The following is a 25,418-nucleotide window of genomic DNA, read 5'->3' as shown; positions in this document are numbered from 1 at the left end:
CAAAGAGCTGCTCCCTTGATTGTAAGAACACGCCATTGTGTTATTTCCAATTCTATTCTTTCAAACAAAAGTGGTTCTGTTCCGTCCGTGTTCTCCGGTTGCCGTGATGTCACTTCTTCTTTTGTGTTGTCTCTTTGTAGGTTTCAGCTTTGTTTCGTTGTCCTTTCCTGTGCGACCTGTACGTTGTGAAACCGCGGCCTCCGCGCTCGCTCCGCGTGTTCCGCTCTTCACTTCCCCTTCAGGGCCTCATTCCTCCTTGTCACTTTATCTGACTGCAATGAACAAACAGTAATTGCAGTCAGATAAGACCGGTGTGACAACCGGCCGGCGAGCGGGACGACGGGGAGGAGGAGCGGCGGCGGCGGCGCCCAGCTGCACGTACTTTGGGGGGAAACAGCGAGCGCTCAGCGTCGTGATTAAGTGCGCCGCTCGATGGCTGATGCATTAATGGCGAGTCTTCAGGAGACGGGCTCTCAGGCTGTGGCCCTCCGGCGCTCTCAGTGTACAACCACACGCAGATAATCCATTCTTCTTCTTCTTCTTCTTCTTTTGTTGCTATTAGTCCTTTTACAAGCTAAAAGGAGGAGTGGCACATCAATCACCGCCCTCTGCAGACAAAGTGGTTTGATCGTGCCCTGGTACTTACTTCTGATCTTCATTCACTCTGGGGTTTGTTTAGTTTTATTCTTTTCTTTTTTGTTCTTCCTCGTATTTGCGCGCCCCGCGACCGCCGCGAGCTCTGTAATCCTTTTAGACCGGGGGGGGGGGGGGGGGGGGGGGGGGGCTGAAAGTCAACCCCCTCACTGGGGGAGGACGCGTGTTGCGGAAATCTCATTTGGTCGGATGACTCTATCCTCCGCGGACGCACGGGCGGAATGCAAAGCACCGGCGGCCCATTCAGCTCCTCGCACAAAACGGCCTTTCTTCCTCCGCCGGCGTCCTGACCTTGCCGCGGCGCCGCGCAATCGACTCAATTACAGTAGCTCGGAAGGGGAGACTGATATCTTGACTTCCGCTCCGACGGCATGTAACGCAAGCGTTATTTGGCCGCCGTCTTCTTGTACAATCCGCCAGTGTTATCGGGGTCGACAGCGTGTTTTCACTTTGTTGAAATAATAATACCTTGGAAAGGAAGTCATATTTTACCGGAGGTCGAGGGTGGGGGGTGGGGGGGGGGAATAGAGCGGAATAGACGCTGCGCACGTGGTCGACGGCGAGCACGAGAGGTGTCGGACGGCCGGCAGGATGGATGGATGGATGGACGAGCACCAGGATCCAACCGCTCATGTGGAAACGCAACTGTCCAAAATAGTGAATGTGACAAATTTCAGATTTGTATTTGTGTTGTAAAAACCGACATTCCTTTGGTTTTCATGGACGGAATGAAACGATTTCCCGGGCGCCGTCTCCACGAACATGTTATCGAACGTAGAACGAGACACTTTTTGTTTTTCCTCTTACACGGACAAAGAAATTCGCAACTTTTTTAATGGCGGCGTGTAAAAAAAAAAAGCCCAAACAGTTCAAGCTGCGTTTGCGTGTCGACAGTGGAAAAAAGTAAAATGAAGTCCCAGAAGAATAAACAGAGTAGACAAAGACAGGAAGCTGCTGCAGATGTGATGCACAGATGTGTCTACGCGTGTCGGGGGGGGGGGGGGGGCACTGCTCTCGTCTTTTTGTTGCCGGAGCGATCACCTCCGCGGCGCCTCCACTTGTTAGACACCACTTATCGGTCTAACTGTGTAGCCAGAAACCCTGAGCGGTCTAATGATGAAGTTGAGAGTGTGCTGCTCTCTCTCTCTCCCTCTCTCTCTCTCTCTCTCTCCCTCTCTCTCTCTCTCTCTCTCTCTCTCTCTCTCTCTCTCTCTCTCTCTCTCTCTCTCTCTCTCTCTCTCTCTCTCCCTCTCTCTCTCTCTCTCTCTCTCTCTCTCCCTCTCTCTCTCTCTCTCTCTCTCTCTCTCTCTCTCTCTCTCTCTCTCCGCGGCGTCTGTGGGTGGCGGCAGCTCGCTGCACAGCTACAGAGCTCTTCCCTCCTTCATTCTGAGCAAACTGCTGTCGGAAGTGTTCGAGGGAGACGAGAGAGAGCCGGGAGCCGAGTGGAGCTCCTTCAACAGACCTGAAGACTTTGAGCATGACGGGATCAGAAAAAGAAAAGGGAGAATTTACCATCGAGGATATAAATGCAGGCTGCACGGTGACATAGTGGTCAGCGCCGTCACCTCACAGCAAGAAGCTTCTGGGTTCGAGTCCCAGTTCAAACCAAGCAGGGCCTTTCTGTGTGGAGTTTGCATGTTCTCCCCGTGTGTGCGTGGGTTCTCTCCAGGTTCTCCAGCTTCCTCCCACAGCCCAGAGACATGCAGAATGGGGTCAGGTTCATTGGAGACTCTAAAGTGAATGTGAGAGTGAATGGTTGTCCATCTCTGTATGTGGCCCTGTGATAGGCTGGGACCTGTCCAGGGTGAACCCCGCCTCTCGCCCTATGTCAGCTGGGATTGGCTCCAGCCCCCCGCGACCCTTAAATGGATAAAGTGGTAGACGATGGATGGATATAAATGCAAACACGCGGGAGGAACTGGTCGGAGGCGACGTCCATACGAGTACGCTTTGGTTTTTCTGAAAACGCACATGTGACATGTTCTCTTCAGACCGCGACTTCCGAGCGAAGACGCTTTCACGTGTTAAAAAGTGCGAACACTTCGGCTGCTTCGCAAGAAGTCAAATAAAACAGTAAAGAGAGCAGAACGTGACTCTACCTTTCCGACGTACTGCATGTCCGTCCCCATGTACTCCTCCAACAAAAAGAACTGGTTCCACATCCAGCCGCGCTTGGAGCGTCTGAGCGGCACTCCGTTGGCGTCCTGTCCCGTCAGTCCCGCGGACCCCCTCCGCCCCCCCGTAGTCCTGCGCAGGGCCCTGAGCCCGTGCCCCGGGGAGCTGAGGTGGGCCGCGGCCCACAGCAGCATCAGCACGCAAACTTTCCTTCTGTCCATGACCTTCGACCTTCTCTCTCTTCCCCCCCCACTCGGTGGCCTGTGTCCAGAGTTCTCTGGTCAGAGCGTCGGACCGGCCCTCATGCTGGAATCTAGTGAAGCAGGAGAAGCTCCTCAGACTCTGGCGGGGAGGAAAACAGCACCTGGAACATTTACAGAAGGAAAAACACAGAGTCAATACTGGGAGGGGAGGAGACGCTCGCCCTGATTCACAACCTGTAACTGGAGAGCGTCTCGGTCCAGACCAAGAGCAGATGAGGAGAAAAGAAAATCAATGGAGATAAGGAAGTAGGAAGTCCATTTACAGTCGACGTCATAAAAATACAAAAGCAAATGACAACGCCGTAAACGAGGAACGAATATTATCGATAATAAACCGAATTGCGAGACGTTTTCAAGACGTCAGTTGATCTGATTTCAGAACATTTTGTTGTTTTCTTGTCCATCTCAGACTTTTCATACTCGAACCATGAGACAGAAGAAACTCTTCTCTCTTCGGTTTGTCTTGGCAGGTCGGAGACGTTATACGGTTCAAAGTTACTTTGTTTTGTACCACGTTCGAAAAAAGTCTCGTAAATTATTTAAAAAATGTCTTTGTCCGGATCTGGATCTCATCCTCCCACCAAGTTTTGTGGAAATCAGTTCACTAGCTTTTTGACTACACCTGCTGACATTCAAACCAACCAACCAACCAACCAAGCACATTCATTGGTGGAGGTTAAAAATTCAAGATCCAGAAAAATTGGAATGTTTGAGTGAAGTCCAAGAGATATGAGTGAATAAAACCCTCAGATTTCTGGCTTGTTATTTTTTATTCACGGACCTTTTGCTTCTGTTATGGTTTCTTACTTTTCCCATGAAGTGGTGAAATAATTAGTGGCTCATTTAGTCAGCCAAGTCAATTATCAAGAAAAATATGCCAAACGTCCTCTTGGATTCCGCATCTGATTTCTGAAAGTTTTCAGCCTGTATTTTTCTTTTTTCTGTTATAAATTCAGCATTTGTTTTCTCCATCTGGGAGTAATAGAATTCAAGCCATTTAAGAAACACCACCTTGAGATCCTAGGATAAACCAAACAGTTAATGATAAAAAATAAATTAAAAAAACAAGATTTTGAATAATCCGGCTCAGGTGGAAAAGACGGGCTGGAGATCAAAATTATTCTTTTTTAAAAGGATACGGACGGCGGCCGGAGCAAATCAGTAACGCGTGTGATTGAATTCTCCCATCGCACATTTCCATCCACCGGAGCTCCGATATACATTTATGTGCACACATCTGACTGTATGTTGAGTGTCAGTCATCTGATTGATAAGTGTGCCGCTGCCCAACCTGATCAATATCAGACTAGAGCATTTTTTTTACACATCAACGTATAGACTTACATCTTGTACGGCACACGTCGAGCCATCTCTATCTCCATTAAGCCCCCGAATCAACATCTAATGGAGTGCAGGGCTCTGCGGCTTTATCTCGCGGAGCAATCTGGTTTTCGGCACACTTTGTTATCAGACCACGCAGAATGCCAATGGAGACCCTGGGCAATGTCAACCCCCAGTTTATTACCTTAAGATCAGTGTTAAAGATACAGAAAACTAAATGAGTGTTTGCAAACGGCGGAGAAGGTTCCCCGACGCAGGACTCGCTGGCTCGAGCGAGGAGGAAACGCAACAAGGTGGGACGGAGGTGGATGGGGAGGGAAGGGAGAAAGAGAAAGAAGGCCATGTCTTCGGCTTTTGTTCTCATTATTCCTCGCAGGCTGGGTGATATCCAGGCCGGGGGCTTGGTGGGCGGGTCCGCCGGGGGAGCGTCTGCGTCGTTCCTCCGTATCGCTGGTTCTCAGAAGGCATGTGGAGGGGGGGCAGTCTAGCCCCAATGTGTGGCAGGACTGGTTCGACTTTCCCTCACACAGTTTGTTAGTGAATGAGGAAGGGGTGTCGGAGGACATGAATTAAGTACACTGACCTGCATGCAGAAGTGGAGCTGGGCCCGACTGAGGCCATTTGAGGGAAATGGAGCAAGAGAAGAGGAGCGAGAGGAAAAAGGTGGCGGCTGAGGGAGGGAAGGGGAGTGGAAGCTGTCACACACACCGCCGCTTTGTCTCGGATGCTAAGTTTAGTATCTGAAAAATCTGGTACGAGCAGAAACAAAGGAGCGGCCGCCATCAAGCGATCTCGCGGAACCACCGCTGAGCTTTGTACAAACAGATGTGTCGCCGCGGCGACTTCGGCTCGGAGGGGTTTTGATGTCGACCGGGCGTCTTTGTTTGGCTCCATGAAACGAAATACAGTAGCTGCATATTTTCGCGAAAGAGGCACGGGGGTTCGGAAATGAAAATGGGGGAGTTTTGATAAGTGAGCGTGTCTTCAGCTGTTAGTTCCACTGGTTCGTAAAGTACAGTTAACTGTTGGAGTGCTCGCACACTCGTAGATTCGAGAGGCTGAAAATAGCTTAAAATGCCTGAACTGCAGTCTTGGAATTTCATCCTTTTAAGGGGGAGAGGCCATTCGCCCTTCGGTGTCGCAAACAAATTTCAGGGCACAAAGGCCACCGAATGAAATACGATGATTTGGAGATGAATTTCTAAATATCTCAGAATAATATTCAGAAGTTTAACTGCTAGAAGTTACCCCCCCCCCCCCCACGACCAATCAGCTCCAAAAGTGAATAATCTGTAAATACACTCGCGAGTAATATTCCAACCAAGTTTGGTGAAAACTTGTCCAAGCGCTGTCGAGATATTTTGTTCACACACGCCCACACACACACACACATACACACTGCTGAGAACTGTTTGCACAAATGTATGCCTCATCGTGAAATTCCAACGCTGATCAGCTGATCGCTTTTCAGCATGACATCATTTACCTTTGAACAGGTGCAAGTTGAATACAGTTCAACTTGACCGCCTCTTTAGTTCCTTAAGAAACATCAGTGTAGATCGTGCTGTCGTCTACGTATAGACGTTAGCGTCGTCTTTCTGAACTCCAGCCCCCAGCGTTTTCTGCTCGCAGCCTCCCGATGCGATGGCGATGCAGAAACACGTGCTTAACAAAGTTTTTTGGTACAGGATGTAGTTACCTAACACTCGGGGGCAAACGGGGGAAAGAGGGAGGAAGAGGGAGGGAGCGAGCGAAGGAGAGGTAGAAACGTCCTGTCAGAGCAGTGTCAGCAGTCAGGCGGGGGGAGACTGGCCCATCCATTACGCTACCTGTCTTCCAGCGGCAGCCAACGAACGCATTGCCCTGCTTTCCCCTTATGAGGCAAATTGCGAGCGGTTGAAGCCGGGGGGTTAGGTCCCCTCGTTCCCTTTTCCCTCATGCGTTGCAGTTTATAGCACTACCCCCCTCCTGCCTCCACATCCCCCCCCTCCCCCCCCCCCCCCCCCCCCCCCCCCCCCCCCCCCCCCCTTGTCTCTGCCTACTTTGCTTGCAGCTTGTAGCTGATATGCATTATCGCCGCGCTTTTCGCTGGAAGCCAGTCACTTTGCATGTGTCCTCTGCCTGGCTCAGCACGAGGGGAGAGGAGGGGGAGGGGGAGGGGGGAGGGGAGAGTCCCGGGTCAACAGTGCGTGTGCTGATGGAGGCAGGTGGAAGTGAGATGGACTGTCAGGCTTCTTAATAACACCCGTGGAGAAATAGTCTCTCCGACCACCACTCTGCGACTTTCTCTAAGCCGCAAATCTCATGGCGGAAGTCGTTTCCCATCTACATTTGCGACATGACTGGATGCTTCTTCCCTGCTTTCACCCCCCCCCCCCCCCCCCCCCCCATTTTTTCTCTAGTACTTCCCTCCTCCTCACCCCCTCACCCCAACTCCCAGCACACTCGACTTTATGAATTTACTTAATTGACGCTGGTGAGGAGCATGTGGGACTTTGAGCTATTGATTTGCTCCGGGCTTCGGCGTGGTTGGAAATACCAGTCGGTCTCTTGGGTGGACTCATGAAGCTTTCTACCTCGATGTCCCCCAGCGCTGGCAAGCCGGCCCCTTTTCGATGGATTTCTTCATAATGTCACTGTGCAAAGCTAATGCCTTCACTGTATGGAAGGGGCTCCGCCGTCCCCGAGGAGCGTTCGCCCCTTGACCACATTTGTCAGACCCTGGAAGCCATATTGTACAGCTCCGTGCCCTGATAATCCTCTTGACAAGGCACCGGGAGTAAGTCAGCGAAAGCCTTATTTTTTTGTGCGACGTCAAAAAAATGTCACAACGAGTTAAGAACGCCACGGTGCCACATGTCGCCCGGTGGCCACGACAAAATGCCTGCCTCTTTACATTTGTACTGTGTGAGGGTGAAGTCAAGAAGAACGATGGAAGGGAATTCCAGTCCGGTTTCCTTCAAACTCGGGGTGTCATTTGTGAAACATGTCTTTAAGATTAATGATGATGATTATGTGGCAACATTTTTCATTAATAAGGTTAAATCTGATCAAGTCAAGAAGATGTAGCATTCAGACAATAAGCATATGTTTCCATTGACCCTACAATAAACCAAAGCTGTTTTCAGACATAAAATCTGGAAAATGGCCGGAAAAAAATTGGGTCCTGATGTTTTCCGGAGTTTGCCGTTCACATATGAAGAACACAGCAGGAGATTCAAGCCAACGGGAATATTTCCAGTATTCTCACATGGGCTCATTTGGATGGAGCCACAAGAGGTCAGCAGCAGAAGACGTACCGAAGACCTGGTAAGTCCGTCGAGTTTGTGTATTTCAATCGCTTATATTCTGTAAAGTAATCGTGCTGATTCTCTGTTATGTCACCCTAACTCATAACCCTGACCTTCACAAGGTCATTGACCCTACGTTGGCAAATCAACTAAAACCCCCAAATGCGGCAGAAAAGTATTTGTCACAAGTAGAGGCGCTGAAGTAGAGGCGCTCATTCACTTTGATCGTATTAGAGCGAATGAAACACATACGACGTAGTACGAGTGTGTTGGAAGGAAAAGGTTCCAGAAAATGTCCGGGGTCAACATTTGTGGACATTTGCATTCTCACATTCGCCCCCTTGACGGGAAAAGTTCAGGAAATTGTCCAAACTTGATTCAGTTTAGTTCCAGTTCCACCTCCATATAAAGCTCCTTGACCGCATTGCATCGACATCACTGTGACATGGACATTGACACTGTCCATGTCACAAGCATACAAATGGAAATAATGGTCCAAAACTAGAAAAACCCAAGTTGTAAAAAGCTGGAATTTTTACTTTCCAGAAACTGGAGCAAGGCCGTGTAACCATGACGAGAGGCAGAAACAGAGCGAGCGAGGGAGCGAGCGTCGTCTTCCTCGAACGCCCGCCACTGTGGGTGATTTCTTTTTGAAAAGGAGCCACAGGTCTCGTCACTCCCTGTTCGCCTACTCAGGGAGCGCCGTCGTCATAATGAAGGTGTGTAATAGAACATGACACCGTAATTATATTCTCCCAGTTAAGAGGCAGTGTTTACAACAAGCACACGGCCGCCTTTAGTTTCTCCCTCCCTCCACACACCCGCTCTCTCGCCTGCCCCGTCTACGCTTCACATCATGTGCCATTTAATTGCATTTTTTTTTTTTTTTTTAATGCTGGCGATGAAAAAATGAAAATTGCTTTAAATTGCCTGTCACAGATTGTGTGGAGTCGCCGTAGAGCAACGCGACCCCGTGCGTTGTTTCGGTTGCTGGGTAAGCAAGATTAATGCGCCCGCTGCCAATTTCTTTTTGCCCCCGTGATTCCACACCTCAAAATAATTGCCTGGGATAACATTTTGAATCAGAACAATTAGCCATTTGAACGTATCTATTGGTTTCATCGAACGCGGGAGGAGCGCAAGGATAGAGACGGGCGACGGCGAGTCACACAAATGTGTTTGTCAATACATCTGATCGGATCCGGTCGACTAATGGCCTCCTCCTCTGCACGTGTGCTACCACACGCAATGGGCCTGAGTGGCATCTTAGGCTAATCTGGTCCTGTGAGTGACCTCTCCGCTCAGGCCTCTTCCTCTCCTCCTCACCTTCCTCTTCCTCTTCCTCTCCCACCTTCTCCTTCTGCTTGTTTTTCCTTTTCTCTTCTATTTCCTCTCTCGCCCTAACGAGGGATATGAGCGACAAGGCAAAGCACCCTATCGCGCCCGTTGAGCTGGAGACTTCCACGGCAGCCCAGAAAGAGCCCCGGGGGTGCAATTAAAAATGAGAGAGAAGAATGTCAGCCCGGGGGGGGGGGGGGGGGGGGGGGGGGGAGGAGAGGGGGGCACTGGTGCCACAGGTAACGTGGCCATGTCACAATCCACAGAGGAGGCCCTTAAAGGCTGCTAATGTGCGGAGGTGTCGGCGGAAAGTTGTTCCAGCGTCGCTGCTTCCTCCTCCTCACCTCATCTCAGACCGAGTTTGTTAAGAGGACTCGGACTCTGGAGCCGGTGTCCTGATGAAGTTCGCAGCCAAATCCCAAGCGTGGATTTGGGAACCGTACGCTCGACCCAAATCCGGGGACACTTCCGTTCGTCTTATTGCCCATGTGGGTTAGTGGCTAACGACCGAGCTTCTTTTTTTTTGCCAAAATGGCAAATGACCCCAAAAAACAAAAAAACAAGCCTTGTTGTGTCGCAGCAAAACGGATACACAAGTGACCCAACAGAACAGAGGCCTGTCAATACATATCGACGCAGTCTAGACACACCGCCGCATTGTCCTGAAAAAAGAATAACTTCACCCCGGATTCACTTCACTCTCAGATTAATGAGAGTCGAATTCATCACCACAAACAGGAGATTGCATACAGATGGAGGATATTCATCGAGGAGGGCAACAAAAAAATCATCATCATCGTGAAATGCGGACGAATAAACAGCTGAAAATCCCCCCCGGCTCAAATTGGAATGCAAAGCTGCAACGAAATTCCTGACTGAATGTCAGCACTGTAGTCCTCTAGTCGAAAAATTAGGATTCAACCTACGACACTGGAGCGGCACCAAGATTTAGTTAGCGGCTCTCTAAGCCGCTCTCTCTGCTTCTAAATGGCACATTACGTTCCGGCCCGAGACGCGTTACCAACATTTCCACTTACTCTTACCCAAGACGGATCTCTGTCAGACGTTGATCCGCAAACTTTTCTCACACCTAAAGGAAATATTGAGGAATAACCTTCGCTTCTCAAGAGATCCTCCTGTGTCTCGGATCTGAAGTCCTTTGGTTCTTTCAGGTTTCCCTGATCACACGTGACGGACGGGGATGACACTGTGCCACTGTGCCGTAGACCCAATGACGGTAACCCATCCCAGGCCAAAGGGGGAGGGGCTGCGGCCCCCGACTGCACCGCTCCGGAGCTCACTGCAAACACATTACCTCGCCTCGCTGCCCGAACGCATGCCAAACAACCCATATAAATCATACAATCTGGGCCAAGTCAATGAGAGCCCCCCCGTACTTCTTCTCCCCGGTCTTCGAGTTATTTCCACGGTGCCATCGCTGAGCCGAGCTCGCATCACTCAGGCCCCGGCTCTCTCGCAGCCGTCCGCCGGAGTGGCCCAGTTTTAGAGCCCGCAGAGGGGTCCTGAAGTAACCCCTTCCTCCGGTGCACTTGATTTTATGGATCCGCAGTCTGGACTAAATTGCGGGCTGCCAGCTCTGCACACACTCAGCTCTCTCTCTCTCTCTCTCTCTCTCTCTCTCTCTCTCTCTCTCTCTCTCTCCTGCAGCCCCCTCCCTTTGCTTGGACCAAAACAACAAGGTTGTACCGGGGCAGCGTCGTTTAGTCCCGACTCTGGTGCCAAACAAGGACTTTGAGGGCCTGAAGTATGGTTTTGAACCGTGCCATCGTAAACAACGGAGACTCTCCCGTTTTTAGCGGGCAGTTTCCGATTCCACTTCCTCGGAATTAATTGACTAAATGGGAGCTTAAAGTCATTATCTCCCCTCGCCAGCTCTCCAGCCCTGCGCTGGGGGCTAATAAATGGAGGTCTGATGTTCACTAAAATGTCCTCTCGCGGAGATTAATCGCGCCTGGTAGCCCGGTGGCAAGCAGCTGTGGTCGTCCTCGCTCGGACGGCAGAACGAATGGGCACGAGACAGTCCTCGTACGTACGAGTGCGACCAAATAATGGCTTGACGGCATTCATCCGCTGACGGCGGCGGTTGTTTGCCTTCCTGCGTGACACGTTTTGTCACCAGTGTGTCCGTGTGGTCCAACACAGCTTTTCTTCTGAGGGACTGACAATGAGGGAGCCGGGGGGGGGGGGGGGAGGAGGCTCAGCGTACTTCCTGCTCTCCCCACGGTGGCCTTTGTGGTAACACACTGGTGGTTATGGGAGCCTCCGTCTCTATGCAAATCACTGTTTGCTTCCCAAGTGTTTGTGTGTGTGTGTGTGTGTGTGTGTGTGTGTGTGTGTGTGTGTGTGTGTGTGTGTGTGTGTGTGTTTGTGCGCGCCGTGTGCAGTCAAGCACAAGAGGCTGTTTTGCTGTACGTTTAGCCCCCATCACAGTCCGGGGGCAAGAGGCCAGAGCCGCGTCAATACTGGAATAATACTCGCCATAAATCTTGTGATTAAAATCTGTTATTTTCTATATCAATGGCGCCGTTTACCCCTCCGATAATATTGCCCTGGCAGCACATTAGATCAGGCCGCAGCCCTTTTTGCTTTTCTTAAATGAAACAGTAGCGCCTCTGGAAGCGGATGCGTTGATTGGACGGCGCTAAAGGTCAAACGCTGCGCCGTGAATTGACGATCAGCGAGGGAGTTGTGTTCCCACGTTTCGTCCCGGCCGTCCCCCGTTGTGACAATTACATGAGAGGGAAGGACGCGGCAGCGGCGGCGGCGGCTACAAACACGATTGTCACACAACACTAAATAATACATGGAGCTAAAAACAAAGACATCACACACCTCTAAAATATGGCCCCAATAAAAAAGAAAAGGCTGCGAGGAGAAAATGTGTCTGCCCCCCCCCTTCGACAGAGAGTAATGACCTTTCCTTGAAGCCCGCCATAAAATAACACAAGCGACAGTTAGGAGCACCTGTTTTTACATTATTAATAGCGGAGGCTTCACACGCACTCAAACGCCGGAGACGAGCGCTGATGTTCAGGCTTTTGACTGATCTTAAATTGGACGGGGGGGGGGACAGAAAAAAAACCTCTCTCAAAACTGCATCCAACTAAAACCACCGAGGCATTCAAGTGTTAAGAAAGCCATTTGTCACAGGCAGGACTTCTGCCAGGGTATCAGCCCGGCCCCGGGATAAAGGGAAGAGGAGAAAAAAAACAAATGAAAATGATACAAATTGTGTGAATAGCGTTTCAGGAATAAGCCACCCGATTTGTAATGGCACCTGAATTCAAATGCCTCGTATAAATACATATTTCGTTAGCGATGCTCCTGGAGAAATGAAAGAGGGATGCTTTCCTCGTCTCGTGATACATTCTGAATAGATGCCGCTGCGAAAATGAGCGTCTTTCTGCCGCGAGTTTTCAATCCGATCACGTCAAAGGGGATTCGGCGCGTCCTCCGAGATGAACAGCAGACGGCCATGATCTCCTCTGACCTTAACTGTGACTCGAATGTTTATTCGCCTCGGCTAGTTGCCCCTGAGGGACAGCTGCCTCGCTGCCTCATCACCGAAATGAGCGCCGTAATGGGTAGTTGTTGTGTGCGGGGTTTTTTTCTTTATTGCCCCTCCTGGGAACGGACGACTCTGATGAACAAACGCAGCCCTGATTGATCCGGGTTCAGCGTTTGATTCCCGAGCGCTGCGGAGACACACGATTCAATACGCTGGCGTGCCGCTGGAGCGCCCGCCCGCCCGCCCGCCCGTTGAACTTTGCCGTACGCACACCTTTAATCACGCTCACCTTTGTGTTCCCCGTGGCCGGCGCGACTTCCAGCCTATTTGTAATCACCGAGCTCCCCGGGAGAGTTGGCCCGACAACAGGCCCCGGCCCGTAGGTCAACGGAGAGACACTGTAGTCGGCCATATGGGCCCCGAGGCCCGGAGGGCAGACAGTGTGGGCGGGACGCCGCCGCCGGCATCGGCCGAAGTTTACCGGAATGGCCAGAGCGGCAGATTGAATTATCCGGAGACGGGAGACAGGGGCCTTATCGAGCAGCGGGGCCCCGTCGCACCGACGCTTTTCTAACCCCAGTTTCTATTTCCCATTTCACACCTGGACTATCGCCAGATTGGAAACGTCCGGCCGCCTCGTTTTACCCCCAGATTCACAATCGCCAGCCGCCAGTCAAAAGAGGGTATAGTGTGTTATCTATCCCCACCTTACCACCCGCCTCCCCCAAACCCCCCTTATCCCACAACCCCCCCCCTGTCACCAGCGCGGTGTTATTACAGATAAACAATCAATACTGCATTAACGTGTCCACGGAGGCTACCTGGAGTTAAACAGGCAGACGGGGGAAAATAATTCAACCCGATGTCATGGGCGGACGTCAAGCAACTAATCTTGCTCATGAACTGGAACACCCGACATATTTCAAATATATATATATATATATATATATATATATATATATATATATATATATATATATATATATATATATACACACACACAGGTTGTATGTATCTTGAAAATTCAGGTCACTTTCTTTCATTATCCGCAGCCTTTGTGTTTGAGGTCACCGCCGTACGATTCCTTTTCCTTCCCCTTCTCGCCGCTCCCTCCCTCCCCCCGCGACGCATTATAAGAAGTAATACCCTACTTTTATAGCAAAGGTGACCACGGATATTGGAGAGCAGGGACCCGTACGATCGATTTGGAGCGAGGAATGGAAATTTTAACATGATTCCCGGCCAGGCGATTTGAAGAACTCGGGCAGTACCGGACCGCTCTCGCTTTCGATGGCTGCCTCCGGATCCAAGTTAGTATTTGAAGAATCTGAGGGCGTCTTTATTCGAGGGGCAGAGAGTGGCGGCGACCCCCCCCCCACCCCTCCCCGATGGGACCGTATGGTCCAGTTCCTCTTTGCAAAGCTTGTTCGTCGCAAATTTGCATCTACATTCCCAAAAGAAAGAGAAACAAAAGAGGGTTTTTTTGTTTCGAGGCTCTGTGAAAAAATGAAAACAAAGACGTTCTTATGAGGAGGCTCAACAAATACCCCCCGACTCCTCATCCCATCCCTCATTCTGTGTGGCCCACTCCCCTCACACCGTGCGGGGGCGCGGACACACGGAATAAAGGGGATGGACTTGGCTGAATGATCGCGGAGACTGTTTACTAAAACTGCTGCTCACTCTCTTTATTACAGAGTGCCAGGCTTTCCATTACTGCAAAGGGAGAGAGACGGGGGAGCGGAGGAGGAGGAGGAGGAGGAGGACGGAGGGACGGGGGGGGGGACAGAAAGGAGAGAGAGAGACTGCCAACGTCAGATTAAAAGAAGAAGAAGAAGAAGAAGAAGGGGAGAAAAAGAAAGGCTGAGTTGATTCACACCTTCATTACTCTCCCCTAACTCTGCTTATTGCAAATCATGATGCTGCTTTATGAGCTGAATCCTCTCTTACGACAAGGCCGGGGACAAGACGGCGCTTTAGTCCATAAAGCAACCGTACAGTAACCGCCACCCGGCAGCGCCCGGCCCGCTCCTCCTACCGCCCGGCCGCCAGAGGGCGGCGGCACGACAGGTAGAGACCGAGCCGCCGCCGCCGCCGCCGCCGCTACGGAAACCTGTTCCGGTGCACGAGCGCTCTCCCCGTCCTCAATGGCCTCGTGCCCTGCAGACGCAGCGCACCCAGGTTCCTCTGAGACAGACTTCCCGGGGAAGTATGACTTAGTGAGCGCACAAGGGAAGGAACACACACGGCGAGTTGTTTAATGTGAAGTGAGCTGCGCCTGCGTTCACGTCAACAAACACGCGGGCAGCGCCGGCGGTGTGTGTTTACCACGTCCCCGCCACCGAGTGAGGGGTCGCCACTGACGCGTTTACTCAAAGCTTCTTTTTTTTGGGGGGGGGGGGGCGGGCGAATATACAGTATGTATGTGTGTGTGTGTGTGTGTATTTAGACAGAGAACAGTCTGTAACTTCTCACTGTTATTTATTGAACCGAGCGGGGAGGTCTGGCGGAGCGCGCTCGCTGTTCTTTCGCCCCTTCGCGGTGATTGAATTTGTTTTTCTACCAGGGTGCGTGTCGTACGTGCGTCGGCGAGCGAGAGAGGAAACAGTGCGAGGAAGGCGGGTGCAGGACCTAATAAATCAGCAGATAAGTTGAGGCGTGTAGGTGAGCGCCGGTGTCAGCGCGCTGATGTAAACAGGGCGCGGAGGGAGGGGAGGGGGCATGAGACACACACTGGATGGAGGTTTGTTGTGTGTGTGTGTGTGTGTGTGTGTGTGTGTGTGTAACATGCTGCTCCGGCCCGGCCTGTCCGACTCCCATCTGGAACAGGTTTGACAGAAAAGTTGACAGATGCTTCGCCGACGTCCATTATTTATGAGACTGAGGAGATCCACACCGCATTTCACCAGTGTGTCTGCTCCCGCTAGTGTAGGTCGAGCTCTGACATTGTGTTCACCGCGTGTGTGTGTGTGTGTGTGTCTACACGGGCCCGACACACACACACACACACACGCGTCCGCGTTGCTTCCTGGTGTTCGTGCAGGAGGCTGACGGGCAGCTGGATGTAAAGGTCCACTTGCGTTTCCACATTCAGACACAAACAAACGACTCCACCTGCCTGAGCGAGTCTAACCCCTTGACCTCTGGAGTGTCAAGGGGCAGCCCCCCCCCCCCCCCCCCGGGACGACCACGCAGACTCTCTTAGAAACCCCACTCAGAGGCTCGGGAGGTCCGATCGAATCGAGGGCTGCGATGAATTGAATCGAGTGGTGAGTGTGAGTGTGAGTGACTGACGTCTCGCAGGGCCGAGGGTCTAGACGCGAGGCTCCTGAATGAAAGGAGGCCGCCCCGCTCACCCGCTCGGCGACATCACAGGCGGCCACGCTGCGCCCCGGGCGCGGATGGTCGCCTCTAATGCGAGAGCTCAGAGTGCCGCTTCAAGCCCCGGCGCCACCGGCAGCACTGCTCTTAATGAGAGGCGCAGCATAATTAATACAAATGGAATGTTTAATGCAATTTTTTTTCCATTTCAAAGAAATTCCCCTGGCATTCTTTCCTCCCACCACCCAACAACTCTCTTGCATTGTCCTCGGGGCAAAACAATAAGCCAAGTTGGGCTCCGCCTTCATTAGATCCAACTCAAGTGTTGCAGAGCGTCTGCAGGCCGGTGGATTCTGCGGGATCGCCTGTTGTGGCAACTGGAAGGTCCTCTGGCAGGTCCCGCCCCATTTGTCTTTGACGGACACCGACGTCAAACAGTAATTGGAGGCCTCTGAGACCGGCGCCGCACACACACGCACGCACACACACACACACACACACACACACACACACACACACACCCAGTTGTCAGTTAGTCATGTCGAACAAGAACAGTGCCTCAGCTGTTGGGGGTCTCAAAAGGACGACCTCTGGAAGAGGGAGGGGTTCCCCCCTGTCCGCTGTCTGCGACTATTGTTCAGCCCGGTACATATTGTGTCCCATCCCGGAGGAATATCCCGCCTCCGAATGGCGCGGGGGTGGGGGGGGGGGGGCTCTGATTTTCGGCAGGTAAATTGTTGCCGAGGTCTTTCTGTTCCTCTCGTTCAACAATGAGCCGTCCTCATGTTTTGAGAGGGAGCAGAACAATGGCAGAAAACCTCTCTCTTTTACCCCCCCCCCCCCCCCCCCCCCCCCCCCCCACTCTGGGGGTAGAAAGTAAATAGGGCCTTTGCTGATGTGTTTGCCCGTTCATTTACAGCACCTCAGAAGGCGGCTCGCACATTGTGCCTCCACCGGGGGAAGGAGGGGGAAAAAATGAAAGGGGAAAAACCTGACAAAGGCGTTCTGCGGGACAATAGAGCAGCGGAGGAAATGGGCACACAATGGAGTCCAGATATCATTCACAATGTAGACAGGAGCCCGTTATCCTCTGGGGTTGGGGGGAGGGGAGGGGCCCCCCAGCTGAAGGTGACAGGTTTTTTCCGGGAGGCGGAGGAATAATTGTGCGCGTGATGCCGCTGCCACCAGGACAACAGGAGTCCCCGAAGCCGAACCTATGAGCGCCAGGCGCCGCGGCGCCGCTGCCCGCTGGGTCGAGGTGTTACACGTCATCCGCAATAACCTGGATCATTACTCCTGGAGGCTGTTAGAGGGGGAAATCACATCGCTCCTCTCGCGGCGCTGCCGAGAGAAAATCGACACGCTAAAAGTCACACAGAAGACACGCCATGGCGTCCGCACGCTCGCCGCTCTCTCGTGCCCGCAAACAAACACACACACACACACACACACACACACACACACATGCTCGCGTAATGACACACACACACTCGGCAATCTATCACACACTGTCAGCGGTGTCTGGGGGGGTTAACACGCCGAGCGGCGTCCCACCGGCCGGCGTTGCCTGAAGCTGACAGCTCTCGCCGCGGCTGCCTCGCAGGAGTAAAGTAAGCATCATTATCGCCAATCGGAAAAAACGAGCGCGACGCTCCTTCAGACGTCCATCCCCCCCCCCCCCCCCCCCACACACACACACACACACACCTGACCCTCTTTTCCTTCACGGGCCTTCTGTCTCCATTGTCGCCCCCTTGACCTGTGGCCCGGACCCTCTGGTCTCCCACTGCCCTCTCCTCATCCCACCAGACCTTTTCACAAAAGTCTCAAAAGTCAGACAGACAACACCGCCCCCCTCCCCACCACCACCACACTCCAACTCCTCCGTGCACTCGCTCGTCTTCCGTGCACTTATTAACTGGCTGTCATGTTCAGCAGCCTTCCCCCAGACAGTGTTTAGCGTTCCTCAGTCCACTTACTGCAGCCGGCGTTAAGCCTCCGGGCTTTGCACAGACAGGAATCCGACTAGAGGGGGAAAGGGAAGGACCCGCGGACATGATCTGTCTGTCTGCGCTCGCTCGCACACTCGTCTTCTTCCTCCTGCACCGGAGGAAAACATGCAACATCGCGCGAGACGTCACGTTCGGCGGCGGCGGCGTGTTTTTTCTCCGTAGTCGCAGACGATCACATTAAAACTAAAAAGCGTGACGACTTTATTTGGCAGTTAAAGGACGGTGAAGAGTTGGGTTCTTTTTCCCCCTTTCGTTATAATTGAATCACATTATCCTTTTTTACTCAATTTACATGTCACACGCGTTTATCTCGGCGTTTTGAAAAGTCTGCGAGGAAGATGCTCCGGAGGTGTCATTTCAAGGAAAAGCTCCTTTTTAATGACAGCAGTGTTTTTCACATTTAAAAGGTGAATCAGCGGGTGTGTTGTATATTTAACTATCCCGAGGAAACGATACTGTCACCTCTTGTCGGCACGTTGCGCCTGAGCGACTCCACGAAACGTCCGTGGAGTTTGCAGCCGGCGACCGGCCTGCAGTCGGGGAGCGGCTGATTGGATTCTGATAGTGATCTGGAATCTGTGATTTCCACTATTAGATGATGACTGTTTCTCCCCCTGCACATATCGGATATAGAGATTAAATCCCAAATCCAATCCAGGGCCGAACGGCAGGGACGCGCCGGCAGGGTCAGGAAATCGATTTCACCTCAATTTTTTCAGGGAAGGAGGGGAAACGTCCCGCGTCCTTGAAGGATTCCTCCGACTCCGGATGACACCCAAGCAGAATCCAACTCCCGGGCTCAACTGGGCATTGTGTGGTAGCCACAATACTGGATTTGTCATCTGCCCCCTCCTCCTCCTCCTTCTTCGCCCCCCCCCCCGTCTTCCCCCTTCCCGGGGGCAAAATGGTGTAAGGAATGAGACGTGGCTGGTGGACAGACTTTCATGGCCCTGCGTTACCAGTGTCATTTCCGCAAACTCTCAAATTGTGCCACGGTCTACGGGGCTTTGTTGTAAATCACTACCTCCCTCTGTCAGACTGCAGACTGCTGCACACTGAGGATGCCTCAGCTCTCCGCCGCCTCCTGGGTGACTAATATATCTTGTTAAATTGTGCTGAGGAGCGTGCGGAGAACTGTGCACCTTCCCTCTCCTTGTACCGTGTTTGTTTGCTTGCATTTCTTGTGCCTTTTTTTGGGGGCCCATGTGTGTGTGTGTGTTAAGCGTTTTGCCTTCTTCAAAATGTGTTCGACAGTGTCAGTGTAGGCGGGGGGAGGGGAGGGGAGGGGGGGGGGGGGGGGGGGCACAACTCTGTCATGGCTGTTTTCGGGGGGGCCGGCGTCCGCTCACCGCCACGAACAGTAGCGGGAGTTGTGAAGCTCGTCTCTCAGCCACTTCATAATTAGAAAAAACTGTGGAGCCGAGCCACAGTTTGAGGGGGAGGGGGGGGGGGGGGGGGGGGGCTGCTGGCAGACTGCATTATTCAACATTGGCAGCCAGTTACTCTGTGTCCCACCCCCAAAGACACGAATCTAAGTGATTTCAGAGTCACGTCTGTCTGCGTGTGCGCCCTGCTGCAGGAAAGCTGGACCCCTCCCCTCTCATCGCCCTCGCGCACCGGACACTATCTGCCGCGTCCGGCGCGGCCGATCCGTCCAGACACTTTGAGAAAACAGATGTATGGGTATATTTCTGTGTAATTGGTGTTTTCTTTCTCCTGCACAACGCAGCCGGAGATAATTACCCATTGTTAAGTGAGGTGTAAACGCTCTGATCCATGTGTATTTATCTCCTCGGCGCACAGAGCAGAGCAGAATAGGCCTTTATTTATTTTTTATCTAGTCAGACTCCTCGGTGACGCTCTACTCCCTTGGCCACCGACCAGCTTTTTAAATCCCTTTTGCTGAAACCCGTTTCGAGAAACAGCTTAACTCTGCATCGTCTAATTCTAACGTCTTTTTTAGGCCGTGGAAAAAATTCAATCTGGGACTCGGGGTTCGACCTTCCGAAGGGAAGGTGACGCCGCCAGCAGATTTAACGAGGATCAGACGTCACAATTCCTGCCGCTGTGCGGCGGCGGCGGCGGCGGCGGCTGCCTTGTTTTGTGTGCAGCTACAGTTTCTGGCTGTTCCGTAAGTAGGAGATCTCTGAAGGGAATCTGTCTCATTATAAAAGTTGCCATTGTGCCGGCATGAAATTTTGCTCCACCGGTCACATGGAGCCTCAAGACATACGAGATGACGTCACAGTCGAAGGGGGAGAGTGGTCGTAAATCTGCCCAGTCTTGAGTGAAGCGGCGAAGACAAGTCCGCCGTGTGCAGCAGGGGGCAGTGTTCCGGCAAAGAAAAGACCTGTTGGCACTGGAAGCAGCATCTCCACGTGAACAGCGCGGCGAGAGGAGAATCTTCCCGGGACACTCGCCGCACAAAACGTCATGATTTACTATCACATCACGACGGGCGTGACTAATGCACTCAAACAATCGAGGTGCATCTCGTGAACTACGAGGCCCAGGGGGGCTCTCTGCCGCCGCCGCCGCCGCCGCCTTCAGACATTTGTAAGCAAAGCAGCCACACGTCACAGCCGCTCGCCGAGCTCGACAAATGTCCACAAGCATCCAAACGGAGGCCGGAGACGTCTCCCGCGCGGAGGACGGGGAGTTTTTTTTTGCTCTGAGCGCAGACAGCAGCCGCTGGGACGTCGGGCTTTTTTATTAGCTCCAGATGTCGCCGTGCAGAGGAACCTCGAAACATTCAATATTATGAGCAGGACACATCAAAAATGATGCAGCCCATCTGGAGCACAAATAATGTAATCAACTCGGGTCAGCGGCCATCATCGCCTGGCCGTCGGGTAAAACCCACCATCCTGTGACGTCACCGCTCGCAAGTGGGGGGGCCGGGGGGCTGGAGCCACGCAGGGCCCCGGCAGATCGAGGCTCTGGCTCTTTTGGAATATTAGCTGCACATGTGCACGACGCAGACAGTGAAGGTATTGGGGGTGGGGGGGGGGGGGGGGGGGGGAGATGAGAAAGATGAAAAGTGAGGCACTGTCTACTGTAATCTGAGCTCTGCTTTAAAACAGAATCACAGAGGACTGTGATGCGTCTGTTCCCCCTGCCTGTCAAATCAGTTCTGCAATGTGACTTTAAACATCTTCATGCGACGCATTCATGCACCTCGGACCATAAACCGTATGTATGTACGCTCCACACACACACACACACACACACACACACACACACAGGAATTCTATTTGCAGCGCCGTTAAATATTCAGTACCTGCCGTGTTTCCTGTACGACTTTGATCAGTCACAGATTCGACTCCGTCCCTTTCATCTCTGAACTTCAAACCGTCGAGTGGGGAAAAACCTGGACCACAAAAAACCCTGCGCTGGCTCCGACGATCTCCCTTTCTCCACACGATGCTCGCCACCGCACACAAAACACGCTGCAGGTCGTTCCAATAACACACACACACACACACACACACACACATACACACACACACACACACACACACACACAAATAAACTAAAAGAATCTTTACACTGCTTTCTCATCAAAACCTACATCGTTGCCCAGCCAATGAGCACGAGTCCTTGTTTATAATAAGTGTGCGCTGAAATGTGTTCATTGTGGGATTATATATATTTCCCCGGGTGGTTTGACAACTCCCCCCCAAAACAAGTTCTTGGCCGCCTGCGGGCGTATTATAACTAACATGGAGCAATCTGCAGGCAACGAAGGAACGAAGGAAGGACGGCGAAAACTTTCCTTTTGCACGGAATTCAATTCTCAGGATTGCACTTGCAGGCCCGTTAGATTCATATCCCCCCACCACCTCCTCTTCCTCCTCCTCCTCCTCCTCCTTACCACTCTGTCAATACCTGCAACTTCTGAGCAAAGAGAGCCAAGTTAATTCTTCTATAGCTCCGGCTGCATTATTCAGCGAGCCCCATTAAATATTCACAGCCACATCACTGATATCATGTTGTTGTCAATAACGCTGGAGGACATGTTGTTTTTGGGCAACTTGAGTCAACACACACACACACACACACACACACACACACACAGGGGAATTAAAAAGGTCTCTAACAGCAGGTACAAAAAAGGGCAGCAGTGCATCAGTGTGCTACTGCAGGCGGCCACAGATAGACACTCATCTGCCTCCATCGGAGCCCGCTGTCCCACCTGCATCGATCCGCATCCCGTGGATTCTGCCACCGGCTGCCGGTGGAGGGAGAGGGGCAGCACCGGCACACCGAGGCGGGGGTTGTGGTGGGAGACAATAGATGGGAAGGGGATGGGGAAGGGGATGGGGGGGTCTGAAGTTTTTTTCCCCAAACGCGACCACATAAGAAATCACAGGCGCGTGCGGTGCGTTCAGGGGCGCCAGGCCCCGCGCGCGCGCGCGCACGCGTCACTGCGCAGCGCAGCGCTGGACCTCTGCACCGGGAGGAGAAGAAAAAAAAAGAAAGATGCACGTTTCGCCTTCGTCTCCGCACATGAATGAGATGAGAGAGTGACGCACGGGGAGTGAGAGCAGCAACAACAAAAAACAAAAAACGGCAAAAGTTGCCGGTGCAACCCTCTGCTCGTCGACCGACCAGCGGGTTGCGGAGACGGTGTCTTGTCGCCGCAACGAACAACTTCCCGATTCCAGCTCGTTTCCAATTCAAGCACCCGAAGTTATCCCCGCTGATTATAGTCCACAACAGATATGGATTTTTTTTTTTAAATGTTTTTGTTAATATTGCTCCACTGGCGATTTCATTGAAAAAAACACGTCCCACAGCCTCCGCGCGCAAGCGCGCGCGCACACACTCACACGCCCTTATGTAATCTACACAGCAGTTTCACATTGGTCATTAGCAGGGAGTGAGGCAGCCCACGGAACAACCCGCCTCGCTTTACGCACCATGACCGTGCGTAAAGCGGCCGGTGCTCCGCGTCCGAGCGCCTGGACGAGCCGCGGAAAACGGGGCGATTCCCATCAGAAGTTACACGAGGCAAAAGGAAGACATAAATAAATCACGGCTCACCTTATCGATGAAGTTTATCCCCGGTTCCCGGGGTCTCGTTGGAGGCGTGAAGTGGATGTATCCGATGCTGTGTGTGTGTGTGTGTGTGTGTTGCCCGGTTTGTTCCACCTCAAACTGCGCGTCTCGGTCGCGCCGCATCACTCCTCGCTGTGGATGTCAGGGAGGCTGAGAGGAGGCTGAGGGGACCCGACCCTCCCATTGGCTGCCATTCACGAGTCCCCGGCAGAACGCGGCGGTGGAAGGGGGGGGGGGGGAGGAGGAGAGAAAGAAAGATAGAAAAACCCCAACCGACAAAAACAAAAGGAAGATGGAAGATTAGAGCTGTGGTCCGCGTGCGCACCGCCGAGCCATGTTCAAGTTTAATAATGAGAGGCGCTTCATTTATTTATTTATATATATATACATATACATATATTTATATTTATTATTGTTCCTTCCATCCGCACAATGCCTGATTAATAGTTGCAGAGTCAGAGGTTGAGTGTGGGTTGGAAATCAATGGATGGATGGTTATTTTTGTAAGAGCCTGCAGTTAAGACTGGCTCCTTCATACATATATATATATATATATATATATATATATATATATATATATATATATATATATATATATATATATAATTTTTTCAAAATATATATTTATATTCATATATATATATATATATATATATATATGTGTGTGTGTGTGTGTGTGTGTATATATTTATATATGTGTATATATATATATATATATACACATATATATATATATATATTTATAAAGAATAAGTAACCCTGTGAGTCATAGATCATGATAACAATAGCTAATTCAATTTGTGCGGCTCTTTGTGGGGTAAATGGATAAATGCATCAGCAGCAATCGTTGCCAGGACAAATTAGCATGTGCCGGTTTTATTTTTGGTTCTGTATAGCCACACTGTGATTTACAGGACAATATATATATATATATACATGATCTCCTTGCATTTCTGTTCTTCTGTGCTTCAAAAGATGAGCCCGCAAAACTTAGTTCAGATGTGCCGGAAACAAAAAACAGTCAAAGTCTTTGAACTGAATAAGTCACACTCGTTCTGCTCTTCGTGCGGTTTGATAACGTCATGACTTTGCGACACTGCGTCTATTTTGCTGCTGGAACTAATTCATCTTGCCCTTTTTCTGCTTTCCATCTGCTACTGATACACACTGACAAGATGTACAACAACTGCAAGTAGAACACACATCAAACTAATGACTTAACTGAATAACAGTCTTAACACAAGTCCTCCAAGTAAGAAATTCATTCATTGCCCGCTACACTTTTGAATCTTTTAGCCAACTTTGGATCTACCGCATGGTTCAAGTTGACGACACCGTGTCAACATACAAAGTACCAACTTCTTTAAAGTCATGGTTTTGTGGACGCTAAGGTTCGGGATTCGCGAGGGCAAACTAAAGGGCGGCATTTAACAGTTGAAGAAGGAGAAGCAGCAGAAGCAAAGCAAAAATGAGCCGTGGTACGAAATATTTGTTTGCGATTTTTCGCAGAACGGCTTGCGGCCTGATGTTTGTACGACGAGGACGTTCAACCGGTGCATTCGACGCAGTGTCGAGTTCTACGTCTGACGCCGGTGATGCCGGCAACAAAGACATGGACCTTGCTTTTGACTTCTAAGATACGAAAACGCCCTTAATCTGCTCGACGTGGTCCATTTATTTGCATGGCTGCAAAATGATGTCAGATTCCAGATTTTGTTTCCAGACTGGACGGTAATCTGATTACTGACCGAGCCTATAAACGGGGGGGGGGTTATAAAGTAATCACACTAATGCAGCTCATAAATGCTTCATCCACTGCCCGGCCTTGACCAGTAATCTGTGACTCGACTGCACGTTAGCTTTTTTTTTTTAAAAAATTTCGTGCACAGCCGAGGTTTTCCAAAACAAAATGTAAAATCCTTCCGCCTTGTGGGGAAAAATGTAAACACGCAGTGAAATGTGAATTCCCCAGTCGCCTCCCAGTTCCAACTAAAAGGTTCAACTGACCACACTTCACACGTTCACAGCAGTTTTTGAAAGTGTTCTATGGCTGCACGAGTGGCGGGATATGATTTTCTACCATCAACAGAAGGTGTTGAAAAACATAATTTGGAAATATCAACAGGTCATCGGTCGATGGTTCAAACTTGAAGAAATGCATAGAAGAGTGCAAACGATGCAGATTTCGAAATATGCATTAAAAAAAAGTGATGCAGCTGCTTCAACGTAGAAAAATAGGGGATAGAGAGGGTCGTCCGTTTCACTGAATATTAGCGATCAAAAAAAGATATTATATTATTAAAAAGATAAATATTTTTTGCAATTAAATTAACGCACGTCATATCATAACGCTAATCTCATAATCTCAGTGATAACTGGTTAATCACGTGTGTGTGTGTGTGTGTGTGTGTGAGTCCCCACCTTTGAGCCATACTGACCTTTAACACACACACACACACACACACACAGTGTTTAACAGTAGAGATGGATAGAG

The 25,418-nt window shown here is 51.2% G+C and overlaps 1 protein-coding gene across 2 annotated transcripts in view; it reads right to left on the bottom strand.

Moving 5' to 3' along the window:
* LOC118290901 (cadherin-6-like) overlaps nt 1-23,102 on the bottom strand; it is a 49,463-nt gene extending 26,361 nt beyond the window's left edge. Inside the window, exons 1-2 of one of the 2 annotated variants that reach the window (XM_035618646.2) lie at nt 22,910-23,102; nt 2,754-3,133 (exon numbers count right to left, since the gene is read on the bottom strand). In XM_035618646.2, the coding sequence (XP_035474539.2) occupies nt 2,754-2,990 (237 nt within the window). In that variant the 5' untranslated portion in view covers nt 2,991-3,133; nt 22,910-23,102. Of the gene's footprint in view, nt 1-2,753; nt 3,134-21,143; nt 21,255-22,909 lie in introns of those variants that run through there. The other variant, XM_035618648.2, reaches the window with a different exon arrangement.
* Nucleotides 23,103-25,418: the final 2,316 nt, after the last annotated feature.

Source organism: Scophthalmus maximus, chromosome 21, assembly GCF_022379125.1.
Source record: "Scophthalmus maximus strain ysfricsl-2021 chromosome 21, ASM2237912v1, whole genome shotgun sequence".
NCBI classification, from domain to species: Eukaryota; Metazoa; Chordata; class Actinopteri; order Pleuronectiformes; family Scophthalmidae; genus Scophthalmus; species Scophthalmus maximus.
Note: the sequence above shows the minus strand (reverse complement) of the source record. Positions and strands in the feature narration are given on the sequence as shown.